The sequence below is a fragment of the Gallus gallus genome, chromosome 4 (genome assembly GCF_016699485.2).
Source record: "Gallus gallus isolate bGalGal1 chromosome 4, bGalGal1.mat.broiler.GRCg7b, whole genome shotgun sequence".
NCBI lineage: Eukaryota > Metazoa > Chordata > Aves > Galliformes > Phasianidae > Gallus > Gallus gallus.
In genome coordinates, this window is record NC_052535.1 from 30172139 (window position 1) to 30198987 (window position 26849).

Consider the following 26849-nt stretch of genomic DNA (forward strand, 5'->3'; position numbering starts at 1 on the left):
TAAAAACAGACCTAAACACTGCAGGCTTAACAAAATTTCTGCTGTGTGTTTTGTATGAAGGATGAACTTTGTTATTCTGTATTTTGAATAACTTCAATGTAATCTCCACAGTACTCAAACGCAGAGAGGTATTTATACACTTACAGGTGTAAACTCTTAAACATTCCTAAACGTGATTGAAACAGTTTAATATAGCGTATAGTATCTTTTGCATGTATCTAACTTGTGTAGCATTTTACTTGGGCATTTTTAACTCAGCTTACGAATAATAATCCTAATATATGAACGAAAACCAGACTTTTTCTCCCTCTTTCTCTCTTTTCCTAGCTTCTTGAATTGTCTGATCTCAGGACCACAGACAGTTGTTTCATTCCTTTCATTTTCTCAACTCTGAGAAGAGCTAGTGTTGATAACTGTGCAGCAATGCTTATTAAAGTAATTGCTGTATAGCTAATGGTATTGTTCAGAGTTGCTCTTACTTGTGGCGCTTGAATTTCTTATTTAACAAAAAGCCACCTTGAGAATATTACACAACTAAGCAACAAAACTGAAAGACATCGCCTGAGAGATTTGACAAAAACCTGTAATTAAACCATTCTTCACTAACTTTACAAGCATGTTAGTAGTTAGTTGTCTATACAGTTCAGTACTGGCTGAAATTACTGATTTTCATGCCTCCTTGTGTATTTGACCAGATGTTGGTGTTTGACACGTTAACCTCTGTCATGAGCTTCTTTATGCTGCTGATAGCTTTTAAGTTAAGATCTCCATATTTGGGCTCTGTGTGGACTATTACAGTTTTGTGCGTTTGCTAACATCTTGTTAACTTTTCCTCTGAACATGATGGAGATTTTGGTAACTGTCCTGGTTTTGGCTGGGTGAGAATGTATTTCCTTCCTAGTAGCCAGGATGGTGAAATGCTTTGGATTTAGGATGAGAAAAATGTTGATAACATGCATGTTCTAGTTATTGCCAACCAGTGTTTTCCTCCACCTCTGCCAGTGAGCAGGCTGGGCATGCACTGGAAATTGGGAGGAGACAGAACCCAAAATGGCAATGGGTAATGCTGACTAATGAAGTTATGGATGAATTAGAGTTAGAAGTTATGTTGAGAAGTAAATCGCATTCAGAAGCCTTTGGGTCTATCATGCATTTTCACAGGTATCCTATTGGGGTTATCAAGGAATACTCCTATGATGTTCCAAGTTCTGTACAGCTGCAAGACCAATTTTATTTCCTGCCTCTGTAGAGAGGTTTTGGCTGGGATGTTTTTTGACAATGTTCTGCCTTATGTGAATGAAATACTTGGGGCTGACACTTTACCGCAATAAACTTTGAAGCAAAAATTCTCCTCTGTTTATGATAAAGGAGGAAGCAAGAGAGATAGATAAACTATCTAGGTAGTATCCAGGAAGAGAAAATAATTTTGCCACATGGGTGAACATCTTTTGAGGCCCATGAGGATCCTAGCACTACACCCTGCCTTGTTGGATGGCCAGGTTCAGTGAGGCTGGGATGGAGATGGTACTTTCCTCCCTTCTCTGAAACTTCTCTCATCTCCCACCAGCCAGTATGATCCGACCTGGTGATTTTTAAACTGATAAATGGTGATGCTGAAACATCTCCATCTCTTCCCAAGTGCCCGATTTCTTCCTAAAAGCCACACTTTTCTTCACCAGGGATCTTCCACTTGTGGTTTTGAGTGCTTTTCCTGGGAGACAGTGAGAAACCAGAAGTGCACTGTGTGGTCCTTCCCAGCCCTCTGTCCTGCCTGCACTATGTGTGTGGCATCACTGGAGGCAGCTCTAGAAGATGGAGCTGAGGAGAGCGGGTGAAAACTACAACTGTTAGATTAGTACAGGTAGCTACATGAATAAAATCGGTGTAATTTGCTACAACTTCCACTGAGAAATGAAAGCTGTCTCTGAATGCAGAGGCCGGCCTCCAGCAGAGCCCTGGGACTGGGTTCTCCTCTGTGATGAGGGTAAACAAGCAGTGGAAAGCATGAGTTGAGAAATCCTATTCTAGGGACAGCTGAACATTTCTGCCATGTTATTCTTGTTTTCAGGCGTTGAGTGACACAATCACTGGGACGTGTCAAAACAAATTCCTTCCACTCCTTGGCAATTTAAAGTCAGAGCTGTAATCACAGCAGAGCTGTCTCGGCATCGCTCCTCCCTACGTGCTTGCACTACGCGCACGTTCGCTCCGTGCCTCCATGGGCAGTCGGTTAAGGCAGGTGTACCCGCGCCGGAGCGACGCGTAGTCATGGCGTGTGAAGGAGTGCTGGGGCGCGGGCTGTGCCTCCGTGAGCAGCTGGCGTGGACGAGCACGCATGTGTGCCCTGTCTGAGCTACGAGCCGGCTTTGCCTGCCCGCCTGTGACGGCGCCGCGCTGGTCCCGCCCTCTTCCCCCCCCCAACCCGCGCGCGGCCCTCAGCACGCGGCGGCTCGGCCGTTACCGGCCCCCACAGCCGCCCGCGCGCGCGAGGCAGCACCGCCCCTCTCCGGCTGTTGCGTGGCCGCGCTCGCGAGGGCGGGCACGAGAGGAGCGGCTCCAACGGCGGCCTGAGGAGGAAGAGGAGGCGACTCGCAGACGCGCTCGCTCCCGCCGCTCCGCACGCTGAGGCCGGGTTCTCGCGAGAGCGGGTTGCCGGCTCGGTTCCTGGTTGGTGGGATCCCGCCGAGAAAGCCGGGGCGGCAGCGGGACGGGCCTCCGCCGCCGGCCGCGCACCGGGCTCCGCTCGCAGCAGCCCGACCCCGCCGCCAGGCCGCTCGCAGCCGGCGCGCAGCCAGCCGGGCGCGGGCCCGGCCCGTGTCCCGGCCGAGCGCCGTCTGCGGGGAAGGGATCATGTCCGCCGGGCAGCAGGGACCGCCGCCGCCGCCGCCGCTGGACGAGCCGCCCGCGCCGCCGGGAGCCAGCAGCGGAGAGGCCGCGGAGACGGCTCCCGCCGGGCCGGCCGGAGCCGACGCCGCGATGGAGGTGAGGCGCGTTCCGGCGGCGGCCCCGCGTACCTTGCCGGCGGCAGGTGCCCGCCACGAGGGCCGGCGGGGCGGCCCGGGAGACAATGGAGGGGCGGGCGCGGGGCCGCGCCGTGCGTCGCGGCGCCTGCGGGGGGCGGCCTGCCGCCCCCGGGACGGCCGTGCCGCGCCGAGCCGCGCGCCGCCATCCTCCGCCGCGGAGGAGCTCGGTGGGGCCGCTCCTGAGGCCGGGCGGGGGGGTCGTCCCCCGCGGACGCGGTTTGCAGCCGCCCCGGGCGGAGCGCGGAGAGCTCCCGCGTGGGTTTGCGACGCGCTGCTTCCGAGTAACGCTCCCCAGCGGCGCCGGGCGCCTCGGTGGCGGCAGCGAGTTCGCGGCGCTGAAACTTCGGCGCTGTGAAGCGGTCTTTAACTTTTTGGGGGCGGAGGGGTTCTTGGGACTTTTTTATTACCGTTTTGGCAGCAGGTGCTTATTTGCGGGCGCCTCCGGGGTCCCAGAGATGCGGGTTTTATCGCGGCGCTGCGTCTGGGGCGATAGGAGGAAACCGGTCGGTCCTGCTCCCCGCGCGGAGCTCTGAGTCACGCCGCGCGGGGCGGCCTCCGCCATCCCAGCGCCTTCGTGAATGCCATATTTTCCAGATGAGCAAGGAGCCGGGGCGCTGTGGGAAACGGGTCCTGCTGCAACCTGCGTGAACGGGGCGCCTCCGGGCTGGGGCTGCCGCGTGGGAGCTGCGAGGCGCGGGTTCCTTCTGGGCCCGCTGATCAGTTCCTTCTTCGTGGGGGAGAGCCCTGCGCGCGGCGAAGCTTCTGTTTGGCTGGTTCTTGGTAGTCCCGAGCGCCTCAGAGGCACGCCGGCTTCCTGCCTCTTTGGCTGAGGCTGTAGCTGCGTGAGGAGGTCTGGCAGCGTGCTGCTGCGCCTCGGTGTTCCTTGCTGCAAGCGTATCTGGAGAAGGAGGAGGCACAAAAGTTCCAACAGCCCTGCCTGCAGCACAGGGGTGGCCGGCTGTCAGCTAAGTCCAGCGGGAGGAGAGTAGAAAGGTTCAGTGTAAGCTTAGGAGACCCTTAGCTGTGACTTTATGTTCTCTGTATTTTGGCTGGTGGAGGAGGTACCTGTGTTAGGATTGTTCCATTTCCGTGGGCTGTACCTGCAGAGTTGTGCGAGGAGCCGCCCACAAACACCCCGTGTTTTGCCTTCCTTTGTTTAGTGGTGTTTTGTACTTCTGCCTTTGTTCTCCGCTGGCTGGGAAGGACTGCGTTCAGCTCTCACTTGGCTCAGCCGAGCAGATGGTTAACGGTGGTTCTGAGGGCACTGTGCTTGTTTCTGTTCCTGAGCCTTTCAGGAATTACTGTGTAACGTGCTGTTTTGGTGTGGTTTAGCGGAGAGTGGTTGCCCTGTCGTCTGGGGTCTAAGAGCAGAAGGTGAAATAATTACATATGGGAGATGATGGGGAAAGAACTAACCTGGCATCAGGCAAGACGAGGACAAAAACACACTGGTTGGAAGGAGCAGTTGAAGGCAGTAGGTGAAGGATTTGGCAGGAATGGGCTGAAGGGAGGACTGCCCCTCCTGCCAGCGTGTTCTCCTGTTACCAGCAATGGTGTCGGAGATAACAGTGGTTTGACTTTTCAAACCAAGCAATGGAAAAGTGCAGTTTCTCTAGATTCCTGTGCTGCTTTCAGGACAGAGCTGCAGCCCAGGTTCTTAGTTAGATTTGTTCCTTTGGTACAGTATGATGAGAAATTGGGATATGCTGGAAAAAGGGAAAAAACAGGGAAGCACTCTTCCTTCAGGACCAGAGCTAGTTCTTCCCCAGCACCCTCCACAGCCGGCTGTAGGAGTCGTTGTCTCAGCACTCTGAGGTGGCCTGCTGAGCTGCTGCACCACAGCTGGTCCCTCAGCCACCTGGGTGGGATGCGGTTACAATAGAGCTGAACTGGGTCAGGCAGAGCTAGCTCTGTCCTGCACCCTGTGGCAGGGATCTTTGATCCAGCTCCGGGTCACTTTACAGTAATAGGAGGCTAACCGTATCAGAGCAGCGAAAGGTGGATGTGCCGTCTGATGTGGATAGATGGTAATTTGCAGTGAGCTTATTCTCTCCTATATAGGTATGCTCTCTTATTCAGAAAATGAGTTATCTTTAATTTTTTTTCATCTTAGGAATCTTTTAATGATGCATCACCAGGAAAACCGAAAGAAATCCAGGAAGCAGATCCTACATATGAAGAGAAAATGGTATGTAACACTGGGAAACGCATACAGCTATCCTGTACTTAGGGACTTAGTGTTCTGCTAAGTTTAGCACAATTGGCTTTGTAAGACTTTGTTGGGTCATTCAGAAATGTCTAAGTAATTTAAAACAAGCAACCCCTTCCAACACCCCCCTTCCCCCCCCTAAGAAAACCAACAAAAAAACCCACAATCCAATTTTGTTTTTATTTTCAGCATTTTGTTCTGTATTTCCTTGTGGTTTTCAATGGGAATAACTATGAATGTGTTTTGCTGTTCTTGGAAACATTGTCTGAGCAGCTTTGAAGTTATAAGAATCGAGTAGTGAGAAGTATTCCAGGGTCTTAAATTTAAAAAGAGTAATGAAAAGGAATGGGTCACACTGCTTTTGATGTTGGGTGTAGAGTTGTAGACAAGGAGGATAACAAAGAGTTGAGCATTCACTTTCTCGGTCAGAAGGATTCTCTAGGAAAGCATCTGTTGGTTCCTAAATGGCTGCTACTTCAGTTTCTTCTGTATATGGCATCAGTTGAAGGCTAGGATCTTTTACGTATCACTGTTCAGCACAGGAAAATAATTCCAAATCTGTTTTCGAACTGCAGGAGTAGGAGTCCCCCTATAGGAAAAGTACATTAATTTTAATGCGAGGAGTGGGAAATCAATTAAAAAAAGGGGAGGAGGGCATAAGGCTTTGAGTAGTCACCGTGTTCATTCTCAGTTGAAATGTACTCTGGCAGGGGCACTTCACATTAGGGAGTTTCTTTCAAACAGTACAGTATATGAGCAAAGTAAATAAAAGTTAGCTTTGAAAATTCACAGGAGGCTGAGAAGAGGTTTGCTGTTCAGTGTGAGTGCTGACTGTAAGCCTTCCCCAGCTCTTCAGCCCTTTCACATTGTTTAGACTGAAAGGGATTTTATTAGTTTGTCAGGAATCTAATTTATTCTTTATGAAGCTCCAGTTTAGATTCCTCAGACTTGAAAATGGGTAATTCCATGTCTCAGATTAGATAGGAGAAAACATCCTGTATGTCCTTTCGTGATATCCCAAATGTAGTAGATGGAGCCTTCCACTCCTTACCATTGTGTCACATTTTCTTCCTCTGTTCCTTCTTGTTTTCCTGCTCCTAATCCCGGTGCCTGTGACTACATGTGGAATTTCTTCATAGCAAAGTGAAACTGATTCTTGTAATCTGCTACTTCCTGTGTTTCTTCTTAGCACTGAAAATAACCCAGTCTTCTGCTAAGTTCTTTGTGCTACTTCCTAGAAGAAGGCAAACTTGGATTTGCCTCCTCCAGGCTCTAAATAGGCACAATGACAAGGAAGATCACATTTTACTGTAACAAAAAAAAAAAAAAAAATAGTCAGAAGATGCACTGCAAAAGAAAAGAGAAGAAGTTTCTCTGTCTCTGTAGGTAGCAGAATAGCTCAAGATTGTGTACTGCAACCTATTCTTGTCTGTGTCCTGCCTTAAAGATACGGACAACATTTCTCATCTCTTAAGGGAACACCCTGACGCACCTTGAAAATTGTTGCGGTGTATTTGTGTGCTGCCAAAAATTACGGCCAGTTCCTTGCTAATACATTAGAAAGAGGAAGCTTCTAGAATGCAGTTTGTATTTCTTATCTTTTGTGCACCCAGTGAAACAAATAAGGGTTGGCAATTTGGATAGCAGTAAGATCTCAGCTAGTTTAGACTTCAGAAACAGTTATAGAGTAAGCAAAAAAGTATATGAGGAATAAACAGGAACTGTTTATTGGATGTGGATTTCAGCTGTGTTAGTCAAGCTGTAACTGTGGTTAGAGTGTCTCTGAGTCCTCTAGTACATAGAGGATATTCTTGTCTCCTCTCATCCCATCTTTCTGTCTTTCATGTAGCACAGGATCTGCTTCAAGAGGCAAATACTCAGAGGGCTGGCATTGCTTTTGCCAAAGTCTGGAACACGTTCCTTTTTACCAAGAAATGTGGCTTCCTGTAGCTGTGTATATTGCTAAATACCAGGTTATGTTGTGGCAGCTGGCAGAAGGTCTGAGTGGTTGCTTTTAAACTTGGAGCTGTCTTCTCTCTTGATTGCCAATTCTAAAGTTCCTGTAAACTCAGGATACTTGGAAGATGTGTTGATTCCAAGCAGAACCTGTCTCAAAGGACCTAAACCTTTTACGTATTGTTTCCTATCACCTTTTTTGTGCAGCAAAAAAGTGACTGATATCAAGCAGTGCACTCTGTCATCTTAGGCTGAGCATATGTAATGGCTCTTCGTCGCTGAAATTGGTTTACTGGTTTTAGCTATGGGCTTTTCTGCTAACCCCAGCCCCTTTTCATGCCAACTCTTGTACTTATCCAACACCACACTGAGGTGGTGATCTCACTAAGCAGCCAGGATGCTAATGTGGTAGAAAAGAGAGTGGTTGCTGCCAGGTTGGTGAGGTGAACGAGTTTGGTGAAGAATCCTGTGCACGTTGGGTGGGAGTACCTCTCTGGGAATAGGACCATAATTTTTGATGGGAGGAGGTTGTTAAAGGGGCTCTGCCGCCTTGTTTAGTGACACTCACACACTCTGAGTACCAGTCAGATTTCAGTCTTAGTGCAGGTCTGTTTGACAGCTTTGATCCTAACGTGTAGCAGCAGTTGGCCTTGACTTAGTGAAAGAATCTGTCAGCAACGTTGCTGATGTTAATCATCTCTTTTTTGTTATTATAGGTATGTATTTGAAGATATGAGAATTTTTATTGTTTAAAAAGCATTTGTTGTCTTTTTCTTTTAAATGAATGCATATTGTAATGTCTCACACTTCTTCTGCTTAATTTCCCTTGTCAACAGCAAACAGACAGAGCAAACAGATTTGAGTATCTGTTGAAGCAGACTGAGCTGTTTGCTCACTTCATTCAGCCTGCTGCTCAGAAAACTCCAACTTCACCTTTGAAAATGAAACCAGGACGTCCACGAATAAAGAAGGATGAGAAGCAGAACTTGCTGTCAGTTGGCGAGTGAGTGATGACATGTAGACCAGCTTGTACTGTAATTAAGGATTTTATTGTGCTTTAGAAGCATAAGCTAACCCTGTCAGCTTTTGTCCTGTCTGTACAATTGTGGTTGTTTCTTTCCCCCCAACTGCCCACTTGTAAATTGTTTAAGAAGTCTAGGAGTTACAAGGAGTCTGTGGTGGTGGCAAAGTGCTATCACAATTGAAAGTATTCCAGTACCAAAAAAAGCGGGGGCGGAAGAGTAAAGCAGTCATGGCTGTAACTTGTTAGAGTTCATGGGTAACACAGTGCGTCTTAGAGGCACCTTGAAAATCACATCTACAGAAGTGGATCGCCTTCATTGTAGCTTGTATGTCTGTGCTAATTCTGCAGCTTCTGGCAGATGTTGCACAACCTTGAAGCACAGGTGTCGTTTCCTGGCTTGTAGTTCAAGACCAGTACTGGTGCGGTGACTTTGCGTTTTAGCCCTTTTAGTCACTTTGCCCTAACACTTGACCTTGCTCACAATGTGAGTCACAATCTGGCAGGTGTCCTATCATTAAGAAGCTCCTGTTCTAAAGAGTTAAAAGCATTTCAGTTCATCAGCTTACCTTAAGAGTTCTCTTGCAAGAAGCTTCTTTAGGTGTTCACATGTACTGCAGTCCCATTAAATTTTTGAATAGTTCAGCAGAAAGCTTACTTCTTGTATTTTCAGCTATCGCCATCGTCGAACAGAACAGGAAGAAGATGAGGAGCTGTTAACAGAAAGCTCCAAGACGACCAACGTCTGCACTCGGTTTGAAGAATCTCCATCATGTGCGTTTCCTCTTTAATTTTTTTTCCCCCACCCAAAGTGTTTTCCCCTTCAAAAGTCAAGCCTGAAAGTCAGGTTTAAACAGGAATTTATTTTCATGCTACTCAAAGCGAAAAAGACTCAACTGGGGGGGGGCGGGGGGAGGAAAATGGGGGAAAAAAACCAGCACCACTCTGATGGAACAAAATAGACTGGCGGGGGAGTGTTTATATTCAGGCTAGAAAGATGCTTCAGTCAGTCTTGTGCTTTAGAAATCCAATTACTATACTGTAGTTACTGGGAGAGAGCTAGCTTTAAGTTGGTGGTCTTAAAATTTTCACAGTTCTAACTCATCTTGTGATTCAGCTTGAAGTACATAACGTTTCTACTGCAACAGTGTTCTGATTTTGGGGGATTATAGAATTAGAATATCTGTACAATTTGTGTCGTTGCAGAAATCAGAAACAAAATGAACCTTTCACTGTCTCCAGTCTGCTTTGTCCTTGGAATCTACTGCATGACATTTACTACTTGATTTAGTTCTGTAGCTTAGATAATCAGTGTCAGTTGGCATGCAAGGAAAGGTGAAATTCTTGGACAAGTCTTCCCAAATCATAGAATGGCCTGGGTTGAAAAGGGCCTTAAATATCATATAGTTTCAACCCCCTTGCTGTGGGCAGGGTTGCCTACCACTAGATGAGGCTGCCCAGAGCCACATCCACCCTGGCCTTGAATGCCTCCAGGGATGGGGCATCCGCAGCCTCTCTGGGCATCCTCTTCCAGTGCATCACCACCCTCAGTCTTTGTCTATTCTTTCACGTCTTTTAGATGTTAAATGGGGAAAGCTGCGTGATTATCAGGTCCGAGGACTGAACTGGCTCATTTCTTTATATGAAAATGGCATCAATGGTATCCTAGCAGATGAAATGGTACGTATATAACCTGTATTTCTACTGGGGGACTTGTTAACACCTGTAATACAATGGAATTTTAGTACAGCCATGGATGTTTTTTTAATTCTATTTTTAAAATACAATATATTTTTCCCAATGTTGTTTTTCTATTATGTTTTAGATTGCTAATATTAAAACAATTTCACAGGTATGTTAATTCAAATAAATAGACTTTTAGAAACAGACATACAAAGAAGGAATCTGTTAAACTTTAGAAAAGTGAAATTAAGGTGAGGCATTCTATAGAGTGATATGTTCCTTCTATTTTCTCTACATCACAGCTATTTTGCTGTGGTATTATGAGGCTGCCTTTGTAAAGAGAGCATCATGTATGAAAAGAGCAAGAAATGCGGGCACACTTCCTGTTCCTAGGATACAAAGCACAGATTGCAATACACATGTCCTTCGTGGATTGATGTGCTCAGCAGGAAGAACTGCACCAGTGGGAAACTTTCCAGGATAGATGTAGTCAGGGAGCAGTTTTTACACCATAGCTGTGGACAACTCAGTCAGTGCTGGCCATAGCATCTTCGTTCTTTTTTCCTGAAAGGATGAGAAATGGAGGGAAAATAAATTCTGGTGATTTGAGAGCAGACAGACTTTTGTCCTTGAAGTGATTTTAATTATATCTGATTTTCATAAGGAACTGCTAAGGGAGAAAAAAAAACACAACAGAATTATGTTCTGGTGTGATGCATTTCTCACAACTTTCTGATAGCTGCTCTTCTGTATAATGAAATTTCTTCAAGGTAAATTAGAGGCAAATAACTTCAAGTTATTATTTCATGACATTTAATTTCGAAATAGAGCAAGTGTTTTCTTCAGCATAGCTGCTTTTGAATAGAGGATTTTCTTTGCTAAGTTTAGTTCTGAGTGGAGTGAGTTTGCATCAACAAAGAAGAGTGGGAAACTTTGTAAGTCCTTGGATTTGTGCTATTCCAAAATCCATTTTGGATTGAGGAGTTCAAATCTTTGCTATTAAATATTTTTAATGCATTTGTAGTAAGTTATTTATAAATTCTAAAGACCTTTCACGTTGCCTGCACGCACTTCTCCATGTTGTGCACCAGGTGGAATGTGATCATTTTGAAGGCAAAGACTTGAATTTTGGAAGCAAAAATAACCTGCATTAACGTTTGGTTTTGTTTTGTTGTTTCTTAAATTCTGTGTATCTGTCTTGCAATCTTTTGAATTATTCAGTTAATATGGATGATCTGAGTTTTGAGTATTTTCAGTTTTGTTTTAATTAAAGTGATGTGGTGAAGATACAAGGTAATTCTATTCAATAGTCAACAGTGCTTTAGAAAGTAATTATGAAGCAGCTCAGTATCTGTTTTCTCTTTTGATACATTTGGCCTACCAGTGTCTTAATTATATACTGAATTTCAAGTTTAAGAGAATACGTGTCAGTTTGTAACATTGAGCTCTAAATAAATAAACTGAGTACACCTAATCTACAAAAATAAATTACTCGAAGTATTGTTTTCTTAACTTTTAAGAATTTGTCTTGAAGGAAAAGATAAAGTTCTAACTTCAAAATTCCACATTTGAAAATGCTACTCTAGTACTTCTTCTGTTGTAAAGTTGTGGGAAGATGCATAAGGTTCCACTAACTAAAATGTTGATGCCTTTTGTTGTCTTTTAGTGTATCTTATCCACTTGCTGAGGCTGCTGCATTTTGTATAGTGTGCTCAGAGCTCCCTGCTGAGCTTTTTAAAGGTGTTCGCAAAGAGTTTTTTTATTCCTGACATGTTAATATCTTTTAAAGGGTCTTGGGAAGACACTGCAGACAATCTCTCTCCTTGGATATATGAAACACTACAGAAATATTCCTGGTCCTCACATGGTGTTAGTTCCCAAGTCCACCCTACATAACTGGATGAATGAATTCAAGAGATGGGTACCTACGCTTCGAGCAGTGTGTTTGATAGGTGACAAAGACCAGAGAGTAAGTTTGGATGTTATTGTTCCTGTGTTCACACACAGTAAATTCAGCATGTGATCCTGCTGCTCTTACCATTCCTTCACAGGGAAGGAAATTGGATTTCCAGGTGTTGAGTAGTTTAAGACTCACAAGTGCTACCTACTTGAAATGTAACTGACTCAGAATTCACATGTATGTTTTGCAGCTGTGGCTTTGTCACCTTACATTTCTTTCCATGTAGAACATGAACAGAAACAATTGTAAAATAAGGAAGTGAGATGATTCATGTAAAACGCTTTCATTTGTGTGAATATATACATCTGGATATAAATCATTTGTGTTCTGCTACATACAGTTTGTCATATTGAGTGTAACAGTAGTTTTTAGGAGGATTGTGGGTTCTCATCAAGGAATGGCTTCTGAAAATGTTTGTCAACTTAATGTTGGGATGGGACAAGGTGGGTTGGTTGGAGGAAACTACTAACAAATCCTACTTGGCTTGCATTTTGTCAATTATAAGAATTATAAGTTCAGCTGCTTATGGCCTTACTATTTCAATCATTTGTTTTTTGTTACTTCAGTATCATCAGTTCTTTGCTAGTTTTTCAGCAAAGAAAATTTCTGTTTTGAAAAACACGGACTGTGGTGGCACATCATAGACGTGTCAGCTGGAGTTATTTATTTATGGAGGGAGTCGTTGCCAATGGCATTAAACTTACAGTTTTGGCAGCAGAATTTTTAGATTATTATTCTAAGGGCACTTAGGTCTACTTTTGGTATTTGTTGGGTTGGAAATTAAAAAAAATACTGAAACTTTTAAGTAGTTCTGGAAGTCACCGATCCAGATCTGATACCCTGTGATTTTTGCCGTGTATCTTTTTAGAATCCCAAAATTTGTTCTTTGCTGCATTTCTCACTCACGTGAGTTAACCTCTTAACAACCGTATATCCTTAAAATGGTTGTATGTTAAATTGACTCTATAATGTTTGCAAATTTAACAGCAGTGGTTTTCTTTGTTTGTTTTGTGTTTAATTTTAGCAGTGTTACTGCTCTTTTTGTTTTAATTTTGACAAAGCCTCACTAAAGAACTGTCACCTTGCTGTCTAGGCTGCCTTTGTCAGAGACGTGTTGTTGCCAGGAGAATGGGATGTCTGTGTAACATCGTATGAAATGCTTATCAAAGAAAAATCAGTATTCAAGAAGTTTAACTGGAGATATCTAGTCATAGATGAAGCCCACAGGATTAAAAACGAAAAATCAAAGGTAATTTATCCTTTTACTGAGAGAGACTTCCTTCTGTGTTGCGAAGTGATGGCAGTGCCAGTAATGTATTTATACTCGCTGATGTCTCAATCTCCTTCAGTTATCAGAAATTGTGAGAGAATTTAAGACCACAAATCGGCTGCTGCTAACTGGAACTCCACTTCAGAACAACTTACATGAACTCTGGGCACTTCTTAACTTCCTTTTGCCGGATGTCTTTAATTCATCTGAAGTAAGTCTTAATTGTGATTAGTAAAATTAAGTGACTGAAAATTAATTTCCAGATTTCAAAACAGACCTCAACGTATCTGTGTATGTAGTTTGGATTATCAGTTATTTATAGTGATAGATTGACAGCCAGTAAATGCTTCCAGTATTGCATCTTGTAAGAATAGTAGGTAAACTAATTTTTACAGCTTTGCTGTTTCTAAGGGCTACTGTGAGCATTGTAGATATGAGGTGTTTCAAATTACAGTGTGAAGATGATCTCTACTGTGTATCACAGTAGGATTAAATATTGGTAAAGCAACTTAGTTATTACATTTAACTGGAAGTTGCCGTATTATTTCTTCCTTGTGTGTTGGCAAGATACTATGTACTCTACAGTAGGCTTCATTAAGTAGTACCTATGCTGAGCAAAAGAACTGCATCACAATACTGTTTCATTACTTCTTTGTAACAACTGTAGAAGTGGAAGCCTCATGACTTGTTACACTAGAATTTTACTTGGATTCTATTTATTTATTTATTTTTAACACCAAAGGGGGTTTTGTGGTTATTTATTTGCTGCTTAACAGAATCACTTGAGTCGCATTTATTCCCCATTGTAATGATACTGCATCTTGAAAGAACAGCTCTTACATGTCAATTATTTTGTTGATACAGGACTTTGATTCATGGTTTGATACAAACAACTGTCTAGGGGATCAAAAGTTGGTGGAACGTCTCCATATGGTAAGTGTTCGTGCTTTTTGTGTCTTATGTTTACCTAAGCTGGGTTATAATTTTTCTAATACTTCTTGTGATGAGATATTAGGGTTAAGAGCTTATTCCAGCAACTGTGTCAGGTTTTCAGAAAAACACAAAACATATCAGTTTCTTGAAAAGAAAATTATTTTTCTGGGGAGAGAGAGAGAGAGAGAGAGAGAGAGAAGAGTATATTCTTCTGGCTCTCAAGGCTCTGAAGATACTTGCATTTCAAATGTTAGCTTTCAAGGCACTGCAAAGATTTCAGTTAAGCAAGGTTTAAAAAAAAATCACCTAACTGGTCAGGAGTTTTCTACCAAAAGATTGGAAAATTTTAGAAGTCTTGTCCTGAAAGTCATGACCTAGAAGATTTGGAGTCTTCCAAAGAAAACTGATGTATGTTCCCATGTATGCCTGCCTATATTGATAGCTTTTTCAGATGATCGGGTAATAGCTCTGGCATTTGAGTGCATAGAGGAGAGAATATCTGCAGTGCTGTTACTGATTGGTTCAACATTTAGTTTCCAAACTACAGTTAATGATGCATTCTCTTTCAGGTTTTACGACCATTCCTTTTACGTCGCATTAAGGCTGATGTAGAGAAAAGTTTACCTCCAAAGAAGGAAGTCAAAATTTACGTGGGTCTCAGCAAAATGCAACGAGAATGGTAATTCACATACTTGAGTGTGCTGTGGTTGAGGTTCAAAGGAATATGCTGCTTATGACTCAGTTATTGCGTGGAACTCAATTTAATTCCTTCCGCTATACACTATACTAAATTCCTGTTTTTTTTTCTTATGACACTTGGATAAAGACAAAAATGTGCAGATCAGAGTGAGTTACCCAATGAAGTTAGAGGGGGTGAGCTTTTGACTATACCATGTTATTTTAATGAAGGGCAACTTTGTTTTATAGTTACAAAAGGTTTTCTTTTTTTCTTCTTTTCATCTAGGTATACAAGAATCTTAATGAAGGATATAGATATTTTGAATTCTGCTGGAAAGCTGGACAAAATGAGACTGCTGAATATCCTAATGCAACTGCGAAAATGTTGCAATCATCCCTATCTCTTTGATGGAGCAGAACCCGGTCCACCTTACACAACAGATATGCATTTGGTCACCAACAGTGGCAAGATGGTAGTACTGGACAAATTACTACCGAAGCTGAAAGAGCAAGGTACTCATCTTTGTTGATGTTTAGGTGTTGTTTAGTTCAGGGATAAAAATGAAAATCAGTACTACTTAGAGTCTTTGTGCCTCCTGAACAAAAAGCAGCACGTTACAAAGGATCATGGGTGATTTCTAAGCATTATACCAGCTTCTTGAGCACTGTATCTAAAATAGTTGATAGTGACTTCATAAATAACTGAGTCAATAGTCTGTTACAGCTTCTTGTGACTCTGAAGGGGATTTTGGTGTGTCTATGTTTGTTTTCCAGCTAAGTTGAGGCCACAGAAGCATCAGTTGGTCTGGGTTTTAGGTTTGTTTTCTCAGCAACATTGGCTATGTATAACATAAAGACATGGTATGTTAGCTGCTGCTTTGGTTCATCATCACGTACCATTTCATATTCCAAGTCTTCATGGTGGGTTGAAGTCGCATCCTGTGTGAAATGTTGTTCTTTCAGGATATGACTTTGAACAGTGTATGAGCTTTTTCAATAGATTCCTCAAGACAAACCATGGGGGAACACATCAGTTATTTTATTTAATTTATTTTAATTTTAAAAATTTTACCATTTCAATACTAGGGACAAAGGTATGGAGTATATTACTGTTAAGCCACCAAAGACGTGGAGGAAAGCTTGTGACTGGGGAGACACTGCTGAAAAATAGAAAATCCAAACCTCAGCCTTAGATAACATGAAAGTTGTTTGTGCTTAGTATCCAACAAATATTCAGATAGTGTGGTGGTGGTGGTCTGCATCTTCTATGTCACTCTCATCCCAAATAGATACCATTTGAATGGTAAATATGCACTGTATTTAAAGAGTACAGAATTGTGTATATTTAAAGCATTGGGAACTCTTTGCAGTACTTGATAGCAACTTCTGTGTATTACAAAATGCAGAGCTGCAGAAGGGTTTGAAGTCACATTGGATTGCTAGTTCTTTCACATTCTAATAGCTGCTCAGTAAAAATAGCATCTTTTCAACATATACTATTTTATGTATATATAGTACTGAAAAGTTTTAAAATCAGTCTTTTGTTTAAAACTACTGTTGTTCATAGTACGTGCAACTGTCCTCCTTCCGTTTCTGATTTGGCAGCTTGGGGTGTTTGATGAAGCTTAAGCTTTGGAGAAAACATAAAGGCTTTTTACCCCAAACAGGTTCACGAGTCTTAATCTTCAGCCAGATGACCAGAGTCCTGGATATCTTGGAAGATTACTGTATGTGGCGAAATTATGAATATTGTAGACTGGACGGCCAAACGCCTCATGACGAAAGACAGGTATATAAGTATTTCACTTACATAAAAATAGCATTTGTAAAACATTTAGTTCAACTGATGATAATGTTCTCTTTATTTAGGCTTCTATTAATGCATATAATGAACCTGGTAGCTCAAAATTTGTCTTCATGTTGAGTACACGGGCAGGAGGTCTTGGAATCAATTTGGCTACTGCTGATGTTGTAATTCTGTATGATTCAGACTGGAATCCACAAGTAGATCTTCAGGCTATGGTAAGAACCCAGATGGAAATGTCCTTTTTTCCTCATGTAACTTTCCTATAAATGTGTCTGTTGTACAGTGGTGGCATTTTTAGGGTTGAAGTGATCTTTCTCCTGTTTTAGCACAGAAGTAGTATTTTTAAGACTTAGTTTTCAGTTCCAGTGCAGCTTAGTCACGTTTGGGCTATGCAGTGATCTAAGTGGGGGGAAAGGTTGCGGTACTCCTCGTAGTGTTTAAAAGTAAAGTAAGAAGGACTGATTTCATTAAAAACTAAACTAACGGCATGTCTTGATTCCACAACTATGAACCTTGCTTCTCTGGGGAGTCAGGCTCAGTGTATTTTCACTGTCTTCACTGAAACCTTGGAAAAGAGGAGAATAAAAAACTGAATTACAGTTTTCAAAAATTGCTTCTGGGTGGTAATAGATGTGCAAGCTCCTGTTCACAACCATCTTTGATCTTCTGTCATTTTCTTTAAAGTAGACTTGTATGCATCTCCAGACACTGACAAACAAAGAATGCAAATGATTACATAAGAATGTAAAGATGGTATTTAAAATCTACTCCTGTTAATTGGCAAACAAGATCTTTCAGTGACAAATCTTACACTTTTCTTAACTGAAAGAATTAAGTTGTACTTTCTCAAGTATTCTAGCAAAAATAGCTTAAAAGACTGATGAAAACAGTGCCTTGAAGCCAAAGTGATGTAGTTCAAATTACCACTAAAGGTGTATGTTCGGAATACTAATTCTTGTAGTGGTTAATGATTTACCAGTCAGGTGAGGTTGCATTGTATTTTTTTAATTCAAATATTCATAGCATGACTGAATGATTTTCAGAAAGGTGCCTCTTGGTCAGTACAGAGACAATTGCTAAAGTACTTTGGATTTACAGAAGGTTACATAACGCCAGAAACATCCAATCTTCCCCTTTGTTATTTAACCAAAAAAAAACCCCAGGCTATTTTGAGGAATTGTGCTTACAGACATACTTATTGTTGGTATTACTTTAAAAAAGAAACAAAAAACCAACACCAACTTGAAATGCAAAGAACATGCTATCTTGGGTACTCATACTACTGGGATTTCTGTAAAGATGCAACTAACCTACACTATTCTGTGTTACAAATTAGTATATTGAAAGTAATGAAAATTGATGATAATTACATATTTGAGTTAAAAAGCAAGCATTACATTTTTTTATGTTATTTTGCCTAGGATCGAGCTCACAGAATTGGTCAAACAAAGACTGTAAGAGTGTTCAGATTTATCACAGACAATACAGTGGAAGAAAGGATAGTGGAGCGTGCAGAAATGAAACTCCGCCTTGATTCCATAGTCATTCAGCAAGGCAAGTATATGCAGGCAATTAGTTAAGTCTGTACACAGGATGAGTTTTTTGGTTTTTTTATTTTTAAACAATTAAAATAGTGAAATCAAGTGAATGTTAATGGGAATGTTACTTTTGCCTCAGCTGTACTCTGAAGATGGAGTGCAAAGACCTGATCCATTTGAAAACTTACAACAGGGGTAGGCTTCTCCTCATTAACTTTCTGATTACTTGCCCAGAAATAAAGTGGATATAAACAGATGTCTTTTTTTTTTTTTTAATTATTCAGTTTTAAAAAATTACTCTTCTTGAAATGGAAAAAGTAATGCCTTGATTTTATTTAATATGCAGGGAGAAGTGATGAGGATATAACCTTCTTGATTACTTTGTTTGGAATCAGTAACTTTATTATGGAAAGATTATTCAACAAGGTTTCGTCTTGAAATTGTAAAAGAAACAAACCATGCACCATAACATAAAGCTTATATAGAAGGTTTCACAGCCAAAATTGCTCAAATGCAACTAATGTACTGTAAAACAAAGTGTATGTCATTCCTGGCTAGATTTTGCTGGCTTTTTATTTATTTATTTATTTTTCCCACGTGGAATTTACCTGCATGAGATGCATTTTCAAGTTAAGGCTAAGAGGAGGGGGAAGTCTTCTGTTGTTCCTCCTTATGTTGTTACCTTCCAATGCTTTTCTCTTAGGAAGACTGGTGGATCAAAATTTGAATAAACTTGGGAAGGATGAAATGCTGCAAATGATTAGACATGGAGCAACGCATGTGTTTGCCTCCAAGGAGAGTGAGATTACAGATGAAGATATAGATCACATTTTGGAAAGAGGTGCAAAAAAGGTGAGATAAGTGAAGTATTAAAAGGAAAGAAAGACACTTCCCTGTAGACTTAAATGAGGTGTTAGGAGTATACTGCTAAATGACAGCTTTGTTATAAGCTGGGAAAATATGGTTGTTCTTAGTGAGAAGTTTTGTATTGGTCATTTTTTTTTCCTACTGTTGCAACTGAGTTTTTGTAACTTTTTGAAAGCACATTTCAAAATTGTTAATGTTCTTTTCTCTCTCCCCCGCCCCCAGACTGCAGAAATGAATGAAAAACTTTCCAAGATGGGTGAAAGCTCACTCAGAAACTTCACAATGGATACAGAATCCAGCGTATATAATTTTGAAGGGGAGGACTACAGAGAAAAACAGAAGGTAACCTTTATGTTTCTTTGGGAGGAAAGTAGTGATTTCTAAGATTGTACCCTGCTTTAAAATGTGTTGATTAAAATACAATAAAACTTCAAAGACAATTTAGAATTTAAATTATTTAATGAAATAGATGTATGCTTCATTTTATATAAAATTAATAGCTGGTCTGAATATTATACAGGACTTGGTCTTGATAATTCTTGGGGGTGGTAGGATATTATCATTATTATCATTATTATCATTATTATCATTATTATCATTATTATCATTATTATCATTATTATCATTATTATCATTATTTTATAGATGGCATTTACAGAGTGGATTGAACCACCTAAACGAGAAAGAAAAGCCAATTATGCTGTGGATGCTTACTTTAGAGAGGCTCTTCGCGTCAGTGAGCCAAAAGCACCCAAGGTGAGTTGACTAATATTAAGAATAAATTGTTCGGATAGATGTGAGAAGTTAAAGCTGAAAGCAAGAAACTGGCCTTAATTTATAAATATCGCTCTATTTACTTTCATAAATTGGGGAGACACTTGAAGGGTTTAATTTTAGAAAAATCTAAAGGATTTGAGACAAGCTTATGAGGAAGGAGTAAGAGAGGGATGAAACCTGTAATGTAAGAGTTCAGGAGGGTAAAGACTTGACGACTTTGCTTCTTAAGCAGTGGTCATTTTTCTTTACCTATGGACTGTATGCTCACTTGGTGCACATGTGAGTCTTTTTCCACCAACCTCTTCCTCAAAGACCCTGTCTGCTCTTGTTCACATTTTTACTTGTAGAAGTCATCATGTTGTAGTAAGACATTCGCATGGTGTTTTAATGTGACCTTCCTTTAAGTAAAGACAATAAATTTTGGTAAAAATAAAGGGTTTTTCTGCTCACAAACTAAGCTCAGATTCTGGCTGTAAACAGGAGACAAATAGAATCATTTTATGTATTTCAGGCGCCACGGCCTCCAAAACAGCCAAACGTTCAGGACTTTCAGTTCTTTCCTCCACGACTCTTTGAACTACTGGAAAAAGAGATTCTCTACTACAGGAAAACAATCGGGTACAAGGTAATAACATTCACTCCTTGCATCAATACATTAGTAGGAGTATACGTACTTGTCCCGCCTTTCACATTAACTTAAAGAAAATCACGTTGAGCTGAACAAACGATTAGATTGTATGGAGAACGGAGAAGCTAATAGCATCTGTGAAAACTCATCAGACTATCTAAATGTAAAACCTTTCAGGTACCTCGTAATCCTGATCTTCCAAATGCAGCCCAAGCGCAAAAGGAAGAGCAGCTTAAGATTGATGAGGCTGAACCTCTCAATGATGAAGAACTAGAAGAAAAAGAGAAGCTTCTAACCCAGGTATGGTTGGTTCTGTAATGATACTGACATCATCTGAAGCTTGATTTGTTTTACTGCTTTATATGAACAATTTTTTGTCATCCATTTATAAATGCCACATTTGAAGTAATTAAAGGCTGCGCATTTTGGTTTGTACTACTGAAAAAGAGTTTAACATGAGGTTTGTAATGATGGGCGTAGATACCTTTTTGAAGGATGCCTACCTACGTAGTTAGTGCATTCAGAGTATACCAGACATGATCTACCTTCTGTGTATTTTTAAGCCTAATGATTAAGAGCTATCCGGTGTCTGAGCCTGGCTTCACAGGTTTGCACAGACTGTAGCCTGTGACATCTTTTCTCAGTTGCAGAACCATGCAAACTAGATGCAAGGCTGAATGTACTCCTTTTTCACATAGTGTGAAGCACGTTCTTTACTCACCACTCTCATATGTAACTATGTGCTGTGGGTTGAAGGCTCAGGTTTCTTAAACTATGATTTGAAGTTAATAATGTTCTGCTCTTAAAGAAGATATCAGCTAAGCAGCTACCTGATTATTAGCTTGTGCATTTAAATAATTCAAAGTAGATTAATGCCTATTTGTCTGGGTATCGTGTTGTATTTTCTGTGGGTAAGACAAACTATTGTTTGAGTAGTAGTGCAGTGAAAGAGTTGCTAGTAAATATTGGTACAATCAAGCTGTGGTTAAATCATCGTGTGGCTGGCTTTGTACCAGTTTTTTAATGTTAATACTATGTGCCATTAGCCAATTTTGGCAGCTGATAACTTCAGCAGTGCTGTTTCTGTCCCTATCGAATAGCATTACACAACAGGCATCCTGAGGGCAAGAGTCTGGGGGTGGCACAGGAGCTTGATGATATCTGGGTGGTCCTTGGACTGAATAAAGCCATTGTAGAGACTACTTGCTTCTCTTGAGGGATTCTCAGTCTTAAAGGGGTTCACTTATGACCTAAATAATTTTATCTGAAAGTAGTAATTAGAGAACCAGTGCTAATCATTTGGCAGTTTTTACATAGGGAGATTACAATGAGTTTAATATAAAAATGTTGTTCTTCTACATCAAACAGCAGGAAAAGCACAGGTTTACATTGTTGCTATGATGCAAGTGTTACTCTTCAGGCATTTAAAAAAATTCTGTTAAAACAAATGTGGAGATGGACAAATCCTGAATTTTGCAATGTTTGCTTTTAATTGCTGCAAAGGGATTTACTAACTGGAATAAGAGAGATTTTAACCAGTTCATCAAAGCTAATGAGAAGTGGGGCCGTGACGATATTGAAAATATAGCACGAGAAGTAGAAGGAAAAACCCCAGAGGAAGTCATTGAGTATTCAGGTAACTTATTTTTCAAGTACAGTCAACTCGGTATCTAATGCTGCTTTCCTAGTTTGAAATGCCTGTGCACATGCTGACCAACTTACTTCTGTGGGTTTCCTGTATGGCTCTTTTAAATCTCATTGGATTATTGTACTGATGGGTTGGGCTCTACTCATACGGATTTCAGCAGGTTTAGCCCTGCATAGTTAAAGCTGTACTGAGACCTGCACACAAGCTGTCACTGACATCCTTTAATATATTCTAATTGGATAGTGCTGGTTTCAGTTCTCACTAAGTTTTGTAAAAGGCAGTGCTAAGCAAAAAGTGTTGTGGTGGAGAGATTTGTTTTCACCAAACAAGTAGTGGTCGATAACAATAAATAATTATACCTTTATTATGTATGTCACATTGTTAAAGCATGAGATACTGTAAATGTTTTGTGACTGAATAACAACTGCTGGTTTTTGTGACTGAGAACCAGTTGGCCCCTTAGTCCTGGCCTGTCAGAGAAGTGCCTTCTGTGCAGTGCAGCTGCATGGTTCAGCAATTACATTTATACTGGTATACAGCTGCTGACTTATGGATGTGACACTCTTTTTTTTTTTTTAAAAAAAAAAAAAAAACAGTTACTTGTCTTTTAGACACTTGTTCCTGTCTTGGCTTACTTACTTACACTGTCTCTCCCACTTCCTTCCCTAAAGCTGTATTGCTGTTTTGTCACTTTCAATTTTAAGACTTTTAAGACTTTTAATTTTTTTTGAGACGATTGGCTAACAAGATTAGATTTCTGGCCTATGTCATACCCCATTTAAAGTGAATACTCCTATATCTGTGGTCTTCAAAATAGTATTTGCAATACTGCAACACAATTCCAGGCACCGAAGTTAGCTTATCAGGCAAAGGCACAACCTTTTTTATACATCAGTAAACTCTAATAAAAGGAAATAACATCTACTGTCTGTTAAGGCTAACACCTAATTCCATGAAAAAGATCTAACCAGTGTTTCTTCTCTTAGCTGTGTTCTGGGAAAGGTGCAACGAACTCCAAGACATAGAGAAGATCATGGCTCAGATAGAAAGAGGAGAAGCCAGAATTCAGAGACGGATCAGCATAAAAAAAGCACTTGACACAAAGGTATCTTTGCTGTGTTTCTTGCTGCCCTTATTTCCCTGCGCCAATGAGGCGAGACGCTGTGGTGTATACTACCCAGCCTATGTTACGAGTGCATTAAGACGACATTGTTGGGCACAGTATTGCTGTCTTTCACGTATTCCTCAGCGGTTCTACCTTTTCCTTTTCTGTAGAAGTGCTATTCCTTTGCAGTTTCTACTTTTGAATTTAAATGCTTTAGGTAGGTGAAAAATTCCTATTTTGGCTGGTAGCTGTGATGATAACTTTAGGTTTAGCTGAGCCACATACTTTACTTTTCTTGTGATTTTTGACTGTTCCTGATCAAAAAGAATCCGAGCCAAACTGGCAGATGTCAACAATTTTCACGTCATGTCCAGTTTGCAGTGTGCAGTTAATCAAAAGATTACTGACAAACTTTTCTAAACCTGCTTGTTTAGATGATATTAATAAATTCAGTGTCTAGAAAACCTACAGTTCCTACAGTGTGGTGATGGTCGAAATCTAGTTTTCTAGCCTGGTTTTTGTTCATCTGCCTGTCATGATTATTTTGCTTTTACAGAAAACAGTTCCATGCTAATTGTACACAGTTTCTTAGTTTGTATAATCTTATTTGTTTTGTTCAGATTGGCAGATACAAAGCCCCTTTCCACCAGCTAAGAATATCATATGGTACTAACAAAGGGAAGAATTACACTGAAGAGGAGGATCGCTTTTTAATCTGTATGCTTCACAAGCTAGGATTTGATAAAGAAAATGTCTATGATGAATTAAGGCAGTGTATCCGAAACTCCCCCCAGTTCAGATTTGACTGGTTTCTCAAGTCTAGAACTGCAATGGTACGTATTAATCTCCAGCTCCTTCCCTGTGAACACCTGCACCAACACACTGCAGGTATATAGCAGATTTAATAAATGGCTTCTGCAAGGGTAAGGTGTGTGCATATGTACAGTTTATTACATTTTTATAGACTTTTCAACAATTTTAAGATGGTAAATGCAGTAATATAAAATTTTCATGGGAGATGAAATTTAAATTTCAAGTTACTACTGTGTTTCACAATAAACGTGAATTTGAATTAAATACAGATTTGTTTTAAAAGCCAACATCAGTGATCAAACCCATTGCTGTGAAGCCAGATAATGACCATCATTAGAGTATTTGTTTAATCCCTTCTACTTCCAAGGTTTTGCATGAAATACAAAAAACATACAACTTGGAGGTATTTCTAGTATTCTGACATGATGCTGTTTACACTGAGTGGCAATCTAAAGTAGTGAGTGACTGTGTTGCGTGATTTAGGAGCTACAAAGGAGATGCAATACTTTAATCACCCTGATTGAAAGAGAGAACATGGAACTGGAAGAAAAGGAAAAGGCAGAAAAGAAGAAACGTGGACCAAAACCATCTTCGGTAAGATTTAAAGAGGTGCTGCTTTGGTTTTGGTTGTGCTTTTTTTTCTTTCCTTTTTACAAAAAAAAAAAAAAAAAAAAAAAAAGGAGTGACTTGAAGACAGCGAGCTTTTCTGATTGTCTGGGCAAAGTGATATCTAAAATTATTTAAAAATAGCATCCAACAAAAAGCCTTTTAGGGCAGTGCTTAAAGGAGGCGCTTAAAGTTCACACGGTTACTCAGTTATTACTCTTGTGGATGGCAAATAAAGTTCAGGTTCTAAACTGTACCTGGAACAGATACACTTGCCTTGTTTTTTGATCACTGAGTTGGTAGGCTATATGAGTTTACCGTTATAAAATACACTTGAGATTTATTTAGCCTTTTCATTAGTTTTTATCCATAAAGAAATGGATGTTTACCACAGCAGGATATGTAGGCAGGCAGTGCAAACCTTTCAGTTCACTTTGAGAATGCTACAGATTTGTTTACAAATTAGACATCAGAGCCTGCCTTCGCATTCCTTGTGTAGAGGGTTGGTCATGAAATGGGCTCCAAGAGCTAGATGTGGGAAAACAAGTGCATATATATGCTTGAAACACACAGGCCTTTTTTTGTACAGGAAATAATCACCTGTTTTCTTGGCTAGATTTTGTTGTTAAAATTGTTGCTTATAATCGTTCATAGAAGTGGTGCCTAGAACTATTATTCTATAAGTAAGGAAGCTTTATAACATCCTTACTTGTTTCTAAACATTTCTGTCCTCTATGAAATTATGCCCTTCCAGAATTGTTAGAATATAATAAGACAGCTGGTATTCTGTGTGGGATGTGTATATCTGCCACATTACATTTTGTGATTTATCACATTTTTAAAGCTGCCCGGGTTAAACCATCTCCATCTGTTTTGGCTCAAAATGCAGTTATGGATCTTTTTCTGTCACATTATCTTACTTGAAAAACTTCCCTTCCAGGCACAGAAGCGCAAAATGGATGGTACTCCTGATGGTCGTGGAAGAAAAAAGAAGCTAAAGCTGTGAATGCAGAAGTTTTATAATCACTAAATTTAAAAAGTAGTTCTTTAATTTACGGGTCTTCATAAGATGTACTGTATAATGCTCAACTATTATGTCATTAAAGGACATCGGGTTCATCTGTTTACTGAACTAGAAACATAGTACTTAAATGTAGTTTCACTTTTTTAAATGCAACAGCTGTGCTGACTTTTTTTTACCATTAACACTTGAAATAATAAATAGGCTTCATTTATTAATAATGCTTTACGTGGCTTTTTTTTTTTTTCCATTAATCTTCCTACTACCTCAGTACCTATTATTTATTCGGTCATCTCAGAGTTGTGGGATTTGTGTTTTGTTTTTAACATGCAATGTTATAAACACTGAACAGGTAAGGTGGGTTGTTTGGTTTGGTTTTTGCTGAAAGCCATCACCAATCAACCCCCCTTTTTACAGTTTCTGTGACTTTGGTTTTAATATTATTGAACTTAATTTTAATGCACAAGTATACTTTGTACTTTGACATTAGAGGTACTGCCAGGTATTTCACTTGAGAATGAATGAACAGTGATACAGGAACAAAATCACAACAACTTTCTGCTTACCATTGATAACAGTGTAAAGTTAAGTAACACTGAAACTTGTTCTTCCTTAGAATGGTCTAAGAATGGTAGCATTATTTTAACTGCAAACAGTGTAACAACTCAGGTCTCTAAAACAGTTGTAGATGTAGAGATGGTCTTCATTTCTGTGAAAAGAACTGATTCTTACTCAAGGTCTGGGAGATCTGTGGTGTTATCACACTGCTGTGTGCACTGTTCAGCTGAGCTGGTAGAACAAAACAGCTCCAGTCAGGAGTGGTTCCTATCCTACCTTACAGTTTCAGACACGTTATGACTGAGATTAAATTGTTTGGTCCCCAATGCCATCATCTAATTTAGCATAATTCTGAAATTCCCTAGAAGGGGGGAAAAAGAAGAGAACTAATTGTCCATTTCTATTAAGTAACCTTTTCTCAGTTTCAGCTCTTTCAATAACAGTTATCAAAAGGTATCATCGTTGTATGAAGAGGGGGAACTTGAAGACAGCAGCAGAGAGAGCAGGTCAAATTACCATTTTTTGCTTTTCAAAACATCACAAGCAGAGTTAAGCAAACCCACCGGAAAAAAAAATGTAAAAGCCACACTGTTAGGACAGCCCTAGAAAATACTATTCTAGTTACCAATTACTTACACTTAGAATAACCTTAAGCAAAAAGCTTTACTGCTGTAGACTTCCTTGAAAATCATTACTTTGCAAAAAAGAAAAAAAAAAAGACCTACAAGCCAGCCCAGCACCAAAAACC

The 26849-nt window shown here is 40.4% G+C and overlaps 1 protein-coding gene across 2 annotated transcripts; it reads left to right on the top strand.

Moving 5' to 3' along the window:
- Nucleotides 1-2667: 2667 nt before the first annotated feature.
- On the top strand, nt 2668-25761 carry SMARCA5 (SWI/SNF related, matrix associated, actin dependent regulator of chromatin, subfamily a, member 5). Of its 2 annotated transcripts, none has more exons than XM_015276722.4 (24): nt 2668-2982; nt 5137-5211; nt 8025-8191; nt 8883-8983; nt 9789-9889; nt 11682-11861; nt 12946-13101; nt 13202-13333; nt 13987-14055; nt 14625-14734; nt 15020-15246; nt 16401-16522; nt 16603-16755; nt 17962-18094; nt 18782-18930; nt 19168-19287; nt 19591-19701; nt 20234-20347; nt 20528-20650; nt 21854-21986; nt 22985-23103; nt 23724-23936; nt 24400-24510; nt 25463-25761. In XM_015276722.4, the coding sequence occupies exons 1-24, from the start codon at nt 2851-2853 to the stop codon at nt 25526-25528; spliced, it is 3117 nt and encodes a 1038-aa protein (XP_015132208.1). In that variant the 5' UTR covers nt 2668-2850; the 3' UTR covers nt 25529-25761. The 2 variants fall into 2 exon arrangements, with proteins under 2 accessions (XP_015132208.1, XP_004941010.1); XM_004940953.5 differs by having other exon boundaries at nt 2896-5050.
- The last annotated feature ends 1088 nt before the right edge of the window (nt 25762-26849 follow it).

What these genes read in the sequence shown, in the direction of transcription:
- SMARCA5 (XM_015276722.4), top strand. Translation starts at nt 2,851, where the DNA reads ATGTCCGCCGGGCAGCAGGGACCGCCGCCGCCGCCGCCGCTGGACGAG. An exon ending in ATGTCTTTAATTCATCTGAA is followed by an intron (nt 13,334 to 13,986) that starts GTAAGTCTTAAT and finishes TTGTTGATACAG; the next exon opens with GACTTTGATTCATGGTTTGA. An exon ending in GTGAGCCAAAAGCACCCAAG is followed by an intron (nt 19,702 to 20,233) that starts GTGAGTTGACTA and finishes TATGTATTTCAG; the next exon opens with GCGCCACGGCCTCCAAAACA.